Source organism: Pinus tabuliformis, chromosome 2_2 (assembly GCF_031772625.1).
Source record: "Pinus tabuliformis cultivar Carrire ecotype Pingquan chromosome 2_2, CPIR1, whole genome shotgun sequence".
Classification (NCBI taxonomy): Eukaryota; Viridiplantae; Streptophyta; class Pinopsida; order Pinales; family Pinaceae; genus Pinus; species Pinus tabuliformis.
The window spans coordinates 29018459-29034513 of record NC_142300.1 but is presented as its reverse complement, the minus strand read 5'-3'; the positions used below and the strand labels follow the sequence as shown (position 1 = coordinate 29034513).

Genomic DNA, 16055 nt, shown 5'->3' with positions numbered 1-16055 from the left:
TTCGAATAACTAAAATAACATAACTATAAATTACAACGGTTCACGAGCAATCTGAATATTTTTTTTAAATATAACAATTCTAAATCTAAGTGTTTCATACAATCAGGTAATTACCCTATATTTTATAACTGAAACTTGCTGAAGATTCAAACAGCAGTCTTCTCGAACTATGGAGGAAGCACATAAATTCAATCTATTTGTTATATTCAACTGCCCCTCTCATCATGAAATGTGAAAATGTATTCAGCATATTCAACATTTTTATTACATTTATTATACTTCGTAGTCGTCAATTATTATATTGTTATTAGAATGGTAGTCAAAAGTTCCCCAGCCATATTAATTTTTTTGCAATCATTTATAGTACTGTTACCAATAACCTCATACAGGAGAGGTCCCAACATCAATTCCATAAGGATAACCAGAAAATAGTCCAAAAGGAATTAGCTTAACTGGTTGTCACTAATATTGTTGAGTATCAGGCTAGTTTCGTGTCAAAAGGTGCCCAATTCAAATACCCTAAGTGAGGCACACTATTCTAAGCAACCAGTTTACTAGAAATGCCATCCACAGATATAGAGAAGCATCCCTTGATTTTCCCAGCAAAGTTTTCCTTGAAAAATAAAAGGACAGAAAATTAAGCTATAAGGAGGAGAATAATTCACTTAAAATCACAAGATTTGTGTATCAACTCTGACTGATAAAAACAGAGGCCGATATATAGAATCGACAGCAGTGCTCCCTACCTGTGTCTGTATGACTTCATTACGTAAACATATTTTTTTCCTCTTTAGCAATAACAAAAGTATCTACCAGCGTGCATTGTAAGCACGTCCACAAGCAACTCTGTTAAAAAATGATGACTTCGGACTGTTGTGACTTCATTATGTAAACATCCTTTTTTCCTCAAGCAACTCTGTTAAAACATGATGACGTCGGACTGTTGAGCATTGAAGGGATATATATGAAATGGTGGGCCCACAAATTCAACATTTCATTCTGCTTATAATCAGATGGCAACATAATCTGCTCTGAATAGAATATACACGATATAGGTAATCTGTGAAAGCTTCAAATGATGATCTGGAATACCAAATTATAAAGGGCACTAAAAATGCCAGTTTTATTATCAATGGCCCTTTAAAATAATGTGCTGTCACCTTGCTCGTTTACAACAAATAAGCGCTGCAAGGAGATGCAGATCATGTGATTAAATGACCAGATTTTGCATCTCTATGATTGGTTGTATAAAGTATTTAATTTAGTATTAATGGTGAAACTTAATTACATTGAAGCCCCAATTTAAGCTGGGTTTTCGTATCCTCTCATATTTGCCCATAAACTACAACGATGATCCTTTCCACGGATTCTGTATTAGGTTATTTGTGTGTTTACTTTGATAGCTTCATGTATCCAATTAGTCTTCCACAAATTCTCACGTGTACCAGCCTAAGCTAGAATAATAAGTACCATTCCTGCGACCATCAAAATGACAAATGGGAGTTTTTTCCAGATCTTCTCCTGAAACCAAAAGGCAACATTCCCAAAATAAATGAGGTGGCTACTCATGATCAAACAACAGAATGCATAGCTGTAAATTTATTCACAGCGCATGTTCCCATATGCACAGATGCCAACCCATATGTGTACAGGAATATTCTTAGATGCATCTTTACATGCATGAGCAATATCTGGGTTTGTGTTACTTTAATTCCCAATAATTTACATAATCGTCACTGAAAGTGCACGATTTTCAAATGATGAGAAAAGAATATTATACAAAGCAAAGGATTATTTGGACCCAGACCAAAAGAACCATTAATTCAGCACAAGTATCATTTTCCAAAGAGAGCAAAATTACCTTGAATACTACTCTTCCAACGATAACTGATAGTAGCACATTGCTACGTTTTGCCTGAAAGAAAGTTGAAGTAGATGTTAATTAGATTCATGGAAAATAAGACTCAAAAAAAGAACCCTAGGAAATGTTTTATTGGCATGAGATAGGAAACTATAAAAATGTTATAAATCACATGCTCAAGTATTTCCACTCTCTTTTATCCTTGACCCCTCTACCTATCTTATCAAGTTCAATTTTTCATGCAAAATTGTGAAACTGCCTGCAGTTAAATATATCCTCATTACTTTTGAGTTTCAACCATTTTACACTAGTTGTCAAAGAAACAATAACTCACCGCAATTGCATAGGAAACTAGCAAAGTCTCCAGGCTCTTTAGATAGCAAATAAATGCCACTATTTCAAAGACAGAAATCGCTACAAAGGCAGGGAAGCGACGCAACAGATGCTTAAAAGATCTTGGACTGCACAGCCCACAAGTACCATCACTGTATTGTTATATATTTTTTACAAAGATTCAAGAAAGAGAAGCAACACCAAAAAATATAAAGCCCCATATCCTTGAGAGACCATGGGCTGTACACTATATGGACAAGGGCACAAAAAGGAGGCCAATGTCACACTAGCAAAGGTAGCTCTTAATATGTAAATTGGCTGATTCATGAGCTTTTTAAAACAAAATACTGCACAAGTTTATTCATGCATAATCTGACAAAACACGAAAGCAGAATGTCCTTAAGAACAATGCACTAATTCATGTAAATATACTAGATTCATATTTATTGTAAGCCTTTTGTCAGACAAATTAAGGTTGTTATTATAAAAAGTCGTACTTAGAAAAGTATGTTAAAGATTAAAATATTCTATATCATACAGCAACAGGTAGAATATGCAACTTCAAAGAACTTAATAAGTCAGAATTATCATGAACTCCTTAATTTCACAAACTCCCTATTGATAACTTTACTTGTATGAATTGACATCAACATGCACTTGCCAAAGCAATATTTAGTGAAGCCCTAGGGAGCAATCATCTTTGTAAATCAATCTCAGACCATGAAGCTCATAGCCATCATTCTAATATGCTCAGAATGAAATAATCTCAACAACTTTAAAGTTTAAATGAAAATCTTAATCTGTGACCTTCATCAGTTACTGCTAGCTTTAATGGAAATGTTGTTATGGCAATGGCTGAACTCTTAGATACAAAAAATGGCATTTTCAAATACATTCTGCACCGAGAATACAAAAATAGGATGCATAAAATATCATAAGTTTAATCAAAAAGTAAACTTGAAATTTCAAAATAATTTTAATAAAATGTACTTACTCTAAATATGCTCTATAAAAATTTAGTAATATTGCAAAACTTCATGGTATAACATGTGAATGAATGTGAAAGACACAGTAACCTAGAAGGGAAAGTAGGAGAAAAGTGAACATAGAAGAAACATTAGAAAATCACAAAACAAAGGAGTAGCAAATGATGAAATTTGGGCAGTTGACCACTACCGACCAATGTTTTAGGGGATCAATTGGCAGCTGAGGAAGTGGTCTTTACTCTTTACAGACCTTGACCAATTTTCAACCGAACAGGCCCCATGAGACAGATAAGACTGAGCCACTAATCATTATTTTCTGGTGCCCACGAAAGGGAACCCTAGAGGTGGATCGGCTAATCAGTAATAATCAGCTGAGGCAGAAGCATTCAGTCTTGGGCCGCAAATCTACTTGGATGGGATCATACTAGTGTACCTATATTTGGATACTTGAAACTCATTCTGAATCTGACTAAAACTCATCGTGGATCCAGTCAAGACTCAGGTGATGTCTAGATTTCCCTCTACCGATGAAGCCATGGGTGAGGGAAATGATGACACAGATAAAGAATCAGATTAAAGTCCTATAACAAACTTGCAAAGTAAACAAATTACAATATTTTTACAGATTCTGATAGATTTTGCAGGTTAGTTGAACTGTTGATTTGTACAATGTAGATCTCGAATTTCATGCTATGCTTCATTCATTTCACTTCACTAGTTTTTGAAATGCACACCATAAGTGTAGTCAAACAAACTTGCAAGGCTGACATGTTTTTTTTTACAGATTCTGGTATAAAAATTGCAGGCTAGTCGAATTTTTTGTTGGAAAAATGTGAATCTTGAAATTGATGCAATGGTTCATTCATTTTGCTTCACTAGTTTTTGACAGGCACACCATAGGTGCAGCCAAAAATGTAATATATCTGATAACATTTAGTCCATTTTGATAGAATTGTTGTTATGTTTTAAGACCAATGGTTTCTTTTTGAAGTATAATATGCCCCTGAGAAAAATTGAAATATAAGAAACTAAATGGTTTGGAAAGCATATAGACTTTGTATAAATTTTCTGCCTGTGAACTGTTATACTTGTTAGAGGCATATACTATAGTCAATTGAGCTTTTTCCCATCAAAGATGTTTTAATCCTCATGGATCAAGGATGGCACAATCAAATATGGCTGGAAATTACTGATAACTGTTCTACTGGTTTCAGAGGGGAAGGGAACAGAATGGGTCATTGTTCAATGGCAAGGTAGGGGAAAAGGGCAGAAGAAAATGAAAATTATCTATACTCAAATCTGAAACACATTATATCAGCAACATTCCATGTATAAGATAAATCAAACATGTAATAAAACACTCAGAAAACAACTGATTAAGGGGGAGCTTATATTTAGCCTACCATAGGCATTGATTGGTGCTACATAAGGAACCTCCTCAAAATTACAATTAGTTAGCCCTTGCTATAATAACCAAACAATAGAAAAACCAAGAGAACAAAAGAACAAATCATTATGAAATATAACATTTTAACAATACAAAACTTTTGACCAACATGGTAAAATGGTGATCTAGAACAATAATGACTGAAATGAAAACAAAATCAGGTAAGCACAGCAACAAAGATATTAAAGTTAACTGTACTATGATTTGGCAGGAAAAGTGACACGATGACACCAAACAAAACTCTGTAGCGCTCTATGGTTATCCCTTCCTTAAAAAGCATGTACATCCATACTTGCTAAAATAGCAAAAAGCAACAGTGCTAATGCATACCTGTATCCTTTTGCAGACAGCATCATAAATGCCAACAACCAATTAAAAAGATATGCATATACAAAATTTTATCAAAGTTTAAGATAACTAACCTTATGAGAATCAAATAAAAGACAACTGGTATTGCCATAATTACTCGTTGAACTGCTGCAAATAAAACTGGGGATGGAGATAAGTGTGTTCCCATTTTATCCAAACTGAAACAAAGTACACCCATTATAAGATATTCGAATGTCAAAGCAAGAAATAATCATAATATCCTCTTTATCCTTTTCACTTCACTCTCTTAACCTTTCCAATTTTCCTCAGTAACACAAATATGTACAAACAATGCAAAAGACAGCAAGGTAGGGAACAAAGAATGCATTTCAGTCCTTGCTGGCCTAGGAGCTTTGATCAGGTTTTTAACTCTCTCCTTGAATATTATATACCACTATTTTTGGAACAAACTGTTTATGGATGTTTAGTAATTCCCATAGTTAATGTTAAGGCTTATTGTTGATGTTTACGTGAGGAAAATATGAATGATGAATTACAACAGGCATTGTAAAGATTATGAGCTATCAGCATAAGAAACAAGGTATGGAACAAATACCTACCCAAGCGTTGGCTAATCGTCATCAGATAGAATGTGGGCCATGGCATAACTGATAGTTTGATGATGATCCATAATGCAGCATGCTTGTTGAAGAAAGTGTAACTAGGTTCGGTCTTCATGACATTGTAATTATGATTTTTGTAAAATGAATTTATTATTCCTTGCTGCATGGGTTTCATGAGCAAGAGGTTTATTTATTTAGTGGCTCCCATTGAGAGCCTTAGGATGTCAAAGAGTCAATGTCATGTACAACTTACAAGTCTATAGAAAAGTCTAAACAACCCTCCAAGACAAGCACAATCCTCCAAGACAAGCACAAGAAGAAGTCTGCAAGCTAAACGATGAAGAAGACAGTCATGTCGACCTCAAAGCATATATATATGACAAGTCGGCTCAAAAATAGAAACACATCGGTTCACCCTAACATGTTGGCTTATTATGGAGACGTGACAACTATATAAACCCAGCTAAGGTCACCACAGAAGCTCAGAATCTCGGACATCCTGCAACTTCGGATGAGGAGCAGAGATATCTCTGCATACATCTCTGAAGTCTCGGTCAAGCACAGTGGTATAGGGTCTCGGATGAGGTGCAGGAGAGTGAACACAAGTCTCTGCAACTTCGGGTATAATTACAGTAAGTAATTACAGTGTGACCCTCTTGGTGGTAGCACTCTCGGCATAGCAATGAAGCTCTCAGTGCAGGAAGAGAATCACAATCACGTTCTGGGCATAATTATGATAATAAGGATCTCAGTGATACACTCAGCATGCTCTCTAGACAGTTACATTCTCCGTATGGTTGTGATAAGAAGAAGCTCGGTGATCCCACAGTGAAGCATTCTCGACATACTAAACACAGTCATGATTTCGGTAAAGTAGCAATCATGGTCTCGGTCATAATGAAGACAAGATCATGATCTCGGTGCAGCTCTCACACAGTATAGAAACCTTGTTGACATGGTGAAGATCTCAAGTGAGAGTGCAGCAATGAGCTAAGTGAAGGAGCAGCTATGGTGCAGCAACAATGATCTCTTTGTCATGGTAAAGTCCTCAATGAAGGTGCAGCAATGGTGTTGCAGCAGTAATGAAGATCTCGGTGGTGAAAGCCTCAGTGGTGCAGCAATGATGATGATCTCAAGCAGTGACAAAGAAGAGGATTGGTGTCTTGGTCTTGGAGTGGCTAAATAGGTCAAGGGTCATGGTCTTGGTATTCGTCAATTGGAATCTCTATAAGAAGAATTTTGTGCAGGTTTTCCTCTCCAAGAGGGAGAGGTTTTGGCCCTGGCAGAAAGCCAACATCTTGTGTTCTTGTCTCTTGTATTTTGGTAACTATTTGATGAAGTAAGAAATACACACACTAATGAAATAAAGATAAGATCGTGCTAATAAGCAAAAAATTAAAATACCTCACAAATAGTTATCATGCTAAGAAGAATCACAATAACTACATTTGCCCTAGATTCTTCAACAATACTAAGGGCTTTAAACAAACATTCAAATTCCAGAGTGTGCAGCATTCAAATTTCAAATATTGAAGCACTAGGAATAACACCACAAAAATAAAAAGTTTTCCACACCCCACATAACACATTAAAAAGCCTTGGTAGTTAAGCTGGTTGATTCTTCTCCCACTATGTTCGTCAGTAGAACTACAAAATTACTGCAAGCTGAGATAATTATAAAACATGTCTCATTGAAAGAGCATACATGTGACCAACAGAGGTCATGATTTTGACACTGTTAAAGGTGCAATACTACTGGACTGAAAAGTCTTCAGATATAGAAGCCCTGGAGGAACTGAAAAGCATGAATTACATTTTGGTAATTTACAAAAGTTACTTTCATTCTCAAACAACATGATACTAGAACGTGTTAATCTACTTCATATAAAAGGTTAATAAGAATGGTCGATGTCTGTTATAATTCTGTAAATAGCATATGGGTTTGCTGTGCATGGTAAGTAAAAGAAGCGAAAATATTCCAGATTTGGACCTTCAAGGATCAAAATGAAAATATCTTTTTGTTAAATCAACATGAACAACTAGCATGAGTAAGCCCAATTGTTATGTCCAGCTAGGTTGTCCTTAGATGTTCTCCTGGTGTATCGTCCAATTTACTGTCTTTGTACTTTGAAGTTTTTGTGTACCACTGTCAAGTGTTCTCCAAACTTGATCACAGCATGTCAATCGTCCTTCCTATATCCAAAAATTCTTGCTCAATAGTATCATTGTTAATTGTCCCTCGATTTTGTAACTTCAAATTCAATAGTTTTCAATTTTCTGAATTAAAGTTTCAAATTGTTATCTACTACTTTGGGGTCTTTGTTTGCATCATCGTAAATATGGAAGAGATGATTGATGGACTTAACAACTAGGACTTCTAGGCATATCATATGCAATATAGGTCCCCTGGAAAACAATTGGAAAGTTAATACTTGCCAAAAATAATTGTCACAATAATAAGGACATGCAATTTTCAGACAAACCTGCTTGTCATGGATCAGTTAAAGCATACTGAAGACCACTCATTGGTCATTTTGTGTTCATAGAAACAAATTACATCTTTATAAAGAAAAGTATAGTCATTTCTACATTTGGATCGAGAAGGACAAATCTTTCAACTCTGCGCTTGGTCCCTCATTCAGTACACAGGGTTTTTGCATAGTTCTATTATTAAAAATACTTCAAACGTACCTGCTATGGTGTGTTCTACCAGAATGCATTTGTAGTCAAATTTTGAGGTTATTGATGACAGATAAACTGATTGGAGGAAATTTTCTGTTTTATTTCCATTGGCGTCATTGTGCTTCATAAGGTCTATTTAGCTTTATTCTATAAAACTGATTGTGGAGATTTGCCTTACACTAACCAGTCTTCAATTGTGCTTGTGTTTTTCCAATTTCTTGACAGATTCCAATACAGTGATGGACCACAAGGTGAATTCTATATGTTAGTAAAACTTCCAAAGAATTTTGCAACATGCGCTGGCCAATTTTGAAAAGATGAAACTTCTATTATGGCAAGTTTGTTACACTCAATATTTTGTCATCCCAGCAACCAGGTAGGACGTGTATACATGTGAAATTATTCAAGTTGTGTCGTGTTGACGATAGCTCAGCCATCATAAACTGGATGACAGACTTTTAGATGAAAGGCTCAGTAAAGGTTATATAAAACTTGAGCAGGGTTTGGGAGATTGTTCAAGAATTCTGGTCTTTAGGATAGACAAACTTGCAGGCCATTAAGAATCCTGTAATAATACTTGTGTACTAAAAGATAGATGCCTCAGAAGTAGGTCCCAACTGATTACATTGGACCTTTGCATAGTTGGCACTGCAGTTTGCCTTCATTGCTAATTAATGTTCTTAGACGGATGCCAATACTTGTGGCATGGTAAACTGCTGATACAGTTCTCTCAAAAGAGAGTAGAAAAGTACCTCCTCCTAAAACAAGCATATCTAGGATTCATAGATGTTTATTAAGAGTTACCTACTTGAAATCTTTTCTACTCTAAATGTGTAGATGTTATTAACCTTGAAGCATGTTAATAGAAATATGTCAAAGCTTACATTTTATTAAAATTTTGCCTTCAACAATGTTACCGCAGATTTTTTTGATCCCCGTGCTCCATTGCTTAACCATCTTTTGCTTACCTGTAGTTGGGTCCCAGACAGACCTATAACATCACAAGCTAAATGTATCTACAAGCAACATTTTGTGCTTCTTATGCATGCAATATTCATAAAGTAACCCATGGCAAAATAAGTAAATAATACAAATGCCATAGATAAGTAGAAGCAGTCAATGGGACTGTGGAACATAACCTTAAATTGTACACTAACGAGGAACAATAAGCCAATTGTCTTTGACATGAAAACTTCCATTGACTATTAAGCTACCAGGAGGGATTATGAAAAACTCTCATGCAAACCTCTCACTGTTTTTTTTTGACCCCTGGTTATATTGGTGCTTTCTTTTCTTCACACAATGTTTGAGGTCAACTTTTTTTTCCATCTTAATTTTATAAGCAGTACAAATCAAAAAGACTGAAACATATCCTTAACCTGTCCAGTAAGGAGGAGCAATAAGGGATTATATTTTGACACAAAGGCTTCCTTTGATTATAAATTAGCATAGATCCATATTATCCCTGGATCTATAAAGCATAAAAAAACCCATGTGAGAACCTCTTGCTGCTTAAAAGGTCCAGGGTTGAGATGAATCTAAGCTATTTTATTCTTTTTTCTTTTACATTGACCTATTACTAATCCAATTAGCAGGGTTGATAAGGTTCTGGCAACCTGTTGGATGAACATACACAGGACAGGGGCCTACTGTCACGTCAGCCCAAGCCCTCGCTGTATAGACAAAACAACCTCCTAAATGTTCAAAGGAGGAGTCCCAAATATTACCACAAACAATCCCAAACAAAATCAATGCCTTAGATGGGGTCACTAGAAGTGGAGATGTTAATCTCCCATAACTGTCTAGCTAGTTTACACTATCACTATACAGCAGAAAACTAAACAGAGGATTTAGAAGAACCAAAACACGAAAAATATGGAGTGTGACCAATCGATTTTGGTGTACAAAATTTACTCTAACCAAATATGTAATTACATTGCAGTTTGGACCACTGGTGAGAGATTTGTGTCAAAATTGTTTGTTGTCCTATAAAATCAGATTTTAAAGTCTGCGTAAAAAAAGGAACAGCAACCTGTTAAGCCTAAATCAGCGACCCTAAAAGTGCCTAAGCAATTCCAGATTTTATGTCTAGGGGTGGAAAGCCTTGAGAATCAAAATAGAGACTTATGAAGTGCTATGACACCAAAAAAGGTCAATTTCCAGCAAGCTAGAAATTGTTTTTTCAAGAATTTGGGTGAAGTCCTCTTGGGTAAAATGGCCCAGAAATTTCCATATTTGAATTTTGATTTTAATGTAATTAGAAATGAAATAAATGTTGAAGCTTGTATAGCTTCTGAAGGTCTTTTCCATAAGCTTGGTGTCTTGGCATGTAGGAGATCATTTATTACCTCTAAGTATTTATGTCTTCTTTCCTAAGTATAACTTAGGAAAAGTACAATAATTAAAGTCAAATAATTATTGTGGACTATTAAGTCATTTTCTAAGGATAAAAAGTAAAACTATTTAAGTGTCTTAGAAATAATCTCAACCAATGATCTCCTAGATCTTCTAGAAGGGTTGTTAGGGTTAGGGACTTGGGCTTAATGAAGATTATAAATGAAAGCCTAAGGGAGGGGTGAAGACACAAACAAAGAAGAGAGGAGCTACAGCATTTTGGAAAAACAAGTTTCTCAAGAAGGTGAGAGTGAGTTCTCTAAAGCGAGAAGCTCAATTACACTGAGGAGAAAGAAGGAGAATACAGGTAAAATTTCGGGAGTGTTTCCAAGAGGCCGATTTGTTGGAGATTGGAGAGGTCGAATTATGGAAGTGAGGAGGCGCAATTGCTGGAGAGACCAATTTGCTAGGTCCAATTTGTGAGTGCACAGAGGCTGAGTGAGGGCAAGGCGCAAGGGCTGATTTATTGGTGAGAGGTGGGCCGATTTTCTCCAAGCTGAATTTCTTCAGTGGCTAGTTTCCAATTGGTCAAATTTCCTTGGGCTGAAGTATTCCAACAGTGCCAAGTTGCAGGTTCTAGCCACAATATTTTTCTTTGTAAATTCTGAGTCCAAACCCTAATTTTCCATATTAATGAATGAAGGAGAATTGTTGTGGGTGTTTATCTGTTGTAATGTGTGATTGATATCTCTCTGATTTTATTTCTGCTGCATATAAATTTCTAGATGTTAAAATACCAATGATTTTATTTTTCAACAATTCAGAATTTATTTGGTTAATAAAATAAATTGTTGGGAATAAATAATTGTTGCGAGAAAATAAATTTGGGTTGGTATTAGGAGATTTAACATGGTATCAAAGCTCTAGAAAACTCTAAGAGAGAGATCCGAGATCACTAGGGTTTGCAGCAGCGAATTTCTTCTTTTTATGGCAGCAGAAATATTTTTAATTTTGGGGTTTTGCGGCTTATTGAATTTAACTATGGTCGATCTTCATAATGTACTTTTGGTCAATTTATGTAATTGTATTTATCATTGTAAAGCACATTTATAAATGCTTGAGTCAAAAGAAAATTTGTTTTGTGTCAAAGTCCCATTGCGACTTTTAAAACATGTAAATTTAAATTTTGAAATGAAAATTTTGACTCCAAAAGTGACAAGTCGACTTCCCTCCAAGTCAAGTCAGCCTTGGCCAAGAGACACATCCATTCACCCTAGACATACCACTATATAAAGGCAACTCGAGCTCCTCATTTGGGCAATTCGCATTCCTCTCTCAAGACAGTTTATGGGCAAGTGAGAAAATGACAAGGACAAAGAAGGATGAAGAAGAAGGCTGAATTTTCTCTCTCCTGGCTCTCTCTTGCAAATTGCACGTGTGAAGGAATCTCCCTCTTTGTGATTCGCAGTTTTTGGGGCAACTGTTGCAGGGGGCCAAAATTTTCTGGGTTACTTGGGAAACTACTACGGGGCCGAAATTTTGGGTAACTGGTTATTTTAGGAGGGCCAAAATTCTAGAAGTGCAGGATCAAGAGCAAAGTGCAGGATCAGTTTGGGTGACTTGACTTGGAGGAGAAGACCAAGTTTGACCATAGGTTTAGGTGTGTCTCTCATTGAACAAGAAGAATTTCTCTATTGAAAAGGTTGTTGGGTTTTTCCCCGTAGTGGGTTTTCCCAGGGTAAATCTTGTCTCTCTTTTGTGCATTGTGATCTCTATTGTTCTATTGTTCTTTATTGTTGAATTTCTGAAGTATAATTGTTAACTAATATATTGGAACAAGTTGAAAAAATATTTACATCAAAAGTGATTATCGGAATTTTAAAAATATTGTGCTAACCCTAATTGCACTAGAAACTCAACATGGTATCAGAGCTTTGGTGATAGAAGGAAGGTACATTGATATCACTCTTGCAGAAACCCTAGAGAGAGCATTTTATTAAAGTCATTCTTGTACATCAGCATCTATGGCTTCCTCCATGAAATCCAAAAACAAGCTAGAGGAAGCATAAAACTTAAGAGCTTGGAAAGTTAAAATAGATATCATTCTTGCCAAAAACAAATTGTTGGATAGTGTGACAGGAAAGACTATAGAACCAACTGATGCAGCTGGAAAAGAGAAGTTTAAGGATGATGACATTACTGCCATGCGTCTAATAGTGGACTCCATTAAAGATCATCTCATTCCCTACATTACAAAGCACGAGACCACCAAGAAGATGTATGATGCCCTAATAAATATCTACACTATCAAGAATGTTGGTCAATCAATGAGTTAAAAGAATGAGCTTTGAAATATAAAGATGACTAATGACGACACTGTGGCTTCATACTTTGTGAGGATTTCGCAAATAAGAGATCAAATTCAAACCAGTGAGCTCTGAATTATAAAGATGACTAATGACGACATTGTGGCTTCATACTTTGTGAAGATTTCGCAAATAAGAGATCAAATTCAAACTCTTGGAGAATCAATTCTCGATCAAGAACTTGTGACTACAGCACTCAATGGTCTCCCTAGATCATGGGATGCATTTGCAGCAAACATAAGCAGTTGGAAAGAAGCTCCTTCATTTGAGAAATTATGGACATCATGTGCTCAAAAAGAAGCAAGATTGATGACTAGAGATCGTACTTCTTTCCATCATACTTCTTTCCATCATATATGTTTGGCTGCTATCCAATGATCATGTCTAGGCTTCATCTGAAATTGGTTGAGAATATTTAATGCAAAACATATGTCTAGATGTGTTTACAAGATACATCAGAGAGCCAACCAATTATCTGTAACGTGTGGGATCTACAAGGCTTAATTCTGAACTTCTCAACTTCTTCAAATTGGTGATCATGGGAATTGTCATCGATTTGCTATCCATCATGCCAAACTTTTTTAACATCTTAATCACATAGTTTCCTTGGCCTAGATATATTTTGTCAAGTTTCTACCAAACCTCCAACCCCAAGTAATAATGTATAAGCCCTAGATCCTTCATATCAAATTTTGTTGCCCATTGTTTCTTGCATTCTTGAATACGACTTTTCAAACGTATTATGAGTAGGTCATCCACATATAGAAGAATGATCATTGGTTCATCCTTCACTATTTGGATCTGCAGAACTCCTTGAAAAAACAATCCTTAGTAGATACAAATCCATCCTAGGATACCAAGCCCTTGGGACTTGTTTAAGGCCATAAAGTGCCTTCTTCAACCTACAGACATGAGTTTCTTTACTATGTACTTCAAATCCCAAGGGTTGCTCAATATATACTTCTTCATCAATGGTACCATTTAGGAAAGTTGTCTTGACATCCATTTGATGGATGTTCCATCCCATAGTTGTTGCCAAAGAGATTAATGATCTTATTGTTGTGTATCTTGTTGTAGGAGCAAATGTTTCTTCATAGTCAATGCCTTCTTGTTGAGAGAAACCCCTAGCCACAAACCTTGTTTTGTACTTGTCAATGCTTCCATCTGCTGCATGCTTAATCTTGTAGAGCCATTTGGAAGTTACAACAAATTTGTCATTCGGCCTAGGAATGATTTCCCAAACTCCATTTTTCATTATAGACTGATATTCTTCTTTCATGGCATCTTTCCATTCTTGATGTTTGATAGCTTCTTCAAAAGTGGATGGTTTTGCTTCAATTAACTTTGTCATATAGGCTTCATACCCTAAATATCTTTTAGGCTTTGTACTTTCCCTAAATGTTCCTTTAGCTGCAGCATGTCCTTCTGCTTCTTAAAGAGTTGATGTTAACCAAGTGGATCTCTTATGAGTTTCAAGGATTATGACTTGCTGCACAGGTTCATTGGGACCTTCTTCTTCATAATTGGGAACATTATCTTCTTCTTCCCTTGGACTTTCTGTAAATATTGGTAGATATTCATCATCTGAATCAATAAGGAGATCTTTAGACTTCTTGTACGCATTTTTTTCATCAAAAATCACATCTCTTCTTACTTCAATTCGGTGACCTTCCTTGATGTAGATTCTATATGCCTTTGATGAGGCATTATAACCAACAAATATGCCCTTCATGCTTGTAGGATCCAATTTTTTCTTTTTATCTTTTGAAATTTGAATGTAGACATGGCAATCAAATATTCAAAGATAATCTACATGTGGCTTTCTTCCGGTAAACGCTTCTTCAGGAGTCATGTTCTCAAGTATCCTATGGGGACTTCGACTTTGAATATAGACTGTTGTTTTGGACGCTTCACCTCACAGAAATTGAGGTAAGTCTTGATCATGTAACATAGCTCTAACACATTTTTCAATTGTACAATTCTTTCTTTCTGCTACTCCATTTTGTTCAGGATTGTATAAAACTATCAACTCCCTCTTAGTTCCAGCCTCCTTACCAAAACCTACGAGTTTTTTTTATGTGTATTCCCCTCCATTGTCAGATCTTAGCACTTTTATCTTTCTTTCTGTAAGATTCTCCACTTCTGCCTTGAATTCTTGAAATTTATCAAATACTTCATCCTTGGACTTAAGAAGATAAATCCAAGTCTTTCTTGAGTGGTCATCAATGAAAGTTACATAGTACAAATGACCTCCAAGAGATTTTGTAGCCATAAGACCACAAACATCAGAGTCAATGAGATCCAAAATTTCCCTAGATATTGTAATACTGCTTCCAAAAGGTTTCTTCACATTTTTGCCTAATGCACATCCCTTACAAATTCCTTCATGATCTTCCTTTAGTTCAGGGATGCCATTCACCATTGAGTTTAAAGATGGTAAGATTTTGTAATGAAGGTGTCCAAACCTTCTATGCCAAAGTTCACATGGGCTGATTTCAAGGTGAACTAAGGCTTGAGAGAGAGGTGTAAGTAATCTATAGAGCCTTCCCTCATGAATCCCAATGATTTTTGCATTATTAATGCTAGAGCCCTTACCCCATACCATAACTTTTCCATCAACAAAAGCAATTCTATCTCCTTTATCTTCTAGACAAGAAATGGAAAGTAAATTTTTCTTCAAACCTGGGACATATAGGATGTTGTTGAGATGTATGTTTCCTCCATCTTCTAGCTCCAACGTGGTTGATCCAATTCCTCTTACTGCATAACTCTTTTTATCTCCAAGTTCGACTGAATGAGAAGATATTCCTTTTGATAGGGTCTTTAGTTGTCCATGTTCACCTGTCATATGTCTAGAAACTCCACTGTCAATTACCCATATGTTCTCATCTTCAAAAGTACATGTAAGAGCTAAGAATAGTCCTTCATTCAAATCCTTTGTAGAGGAGGTCTTTGTCATATAGTTCTTGATAGACAATAGGAGATCCCCAAATGCTTTGATGCTTTGCTTGAGATGTTTTGACATCATGGAGAACTGCTTCAATGAGACCTTTAATGACTTCTTCAAGGAGGTAGTGATCTTCATTATGCCCTTTGTGAACCTTAGCTCTGATA

General features: G+C 35.9%; 1 protein-coding gene across 1 annotated transcript in view; it reads right to left on the bottom strand.

Annotated features, from left to right (window-relative positions):
- Positions 1 to 1056: 1056 nt before the first annotated feature.
- LOC149191359 (uncharacterized) overlaps positions 1057 to 16055 on the bottom strand; it is a 76751-nt gene continuing 61752 nt past the window's right edge. The window contains exons 3-6 of the mRNA XM_089404194.1: positions 5050 to 5154; positions 2196 to 2322; positions 1862 to 1915; positions 1057 to 1521 (exon numbers count right to left, since the gene is read on the bottom strand). Coding sequence (XP_089260320.1) covers positions 1450 to 1521; positions 1862 to 1915; positions 2196 to 2322; positions 5050 to 5154 — 358 coding nt within the window. The 3' untranslated portion in view covers positions 1057 to 1449. The remainder of the gene's footprint in view (positions 1522 to 1861; positions 1916 to 2195; positions 2323 to 5049; positions 5155 to 16055) is intronic.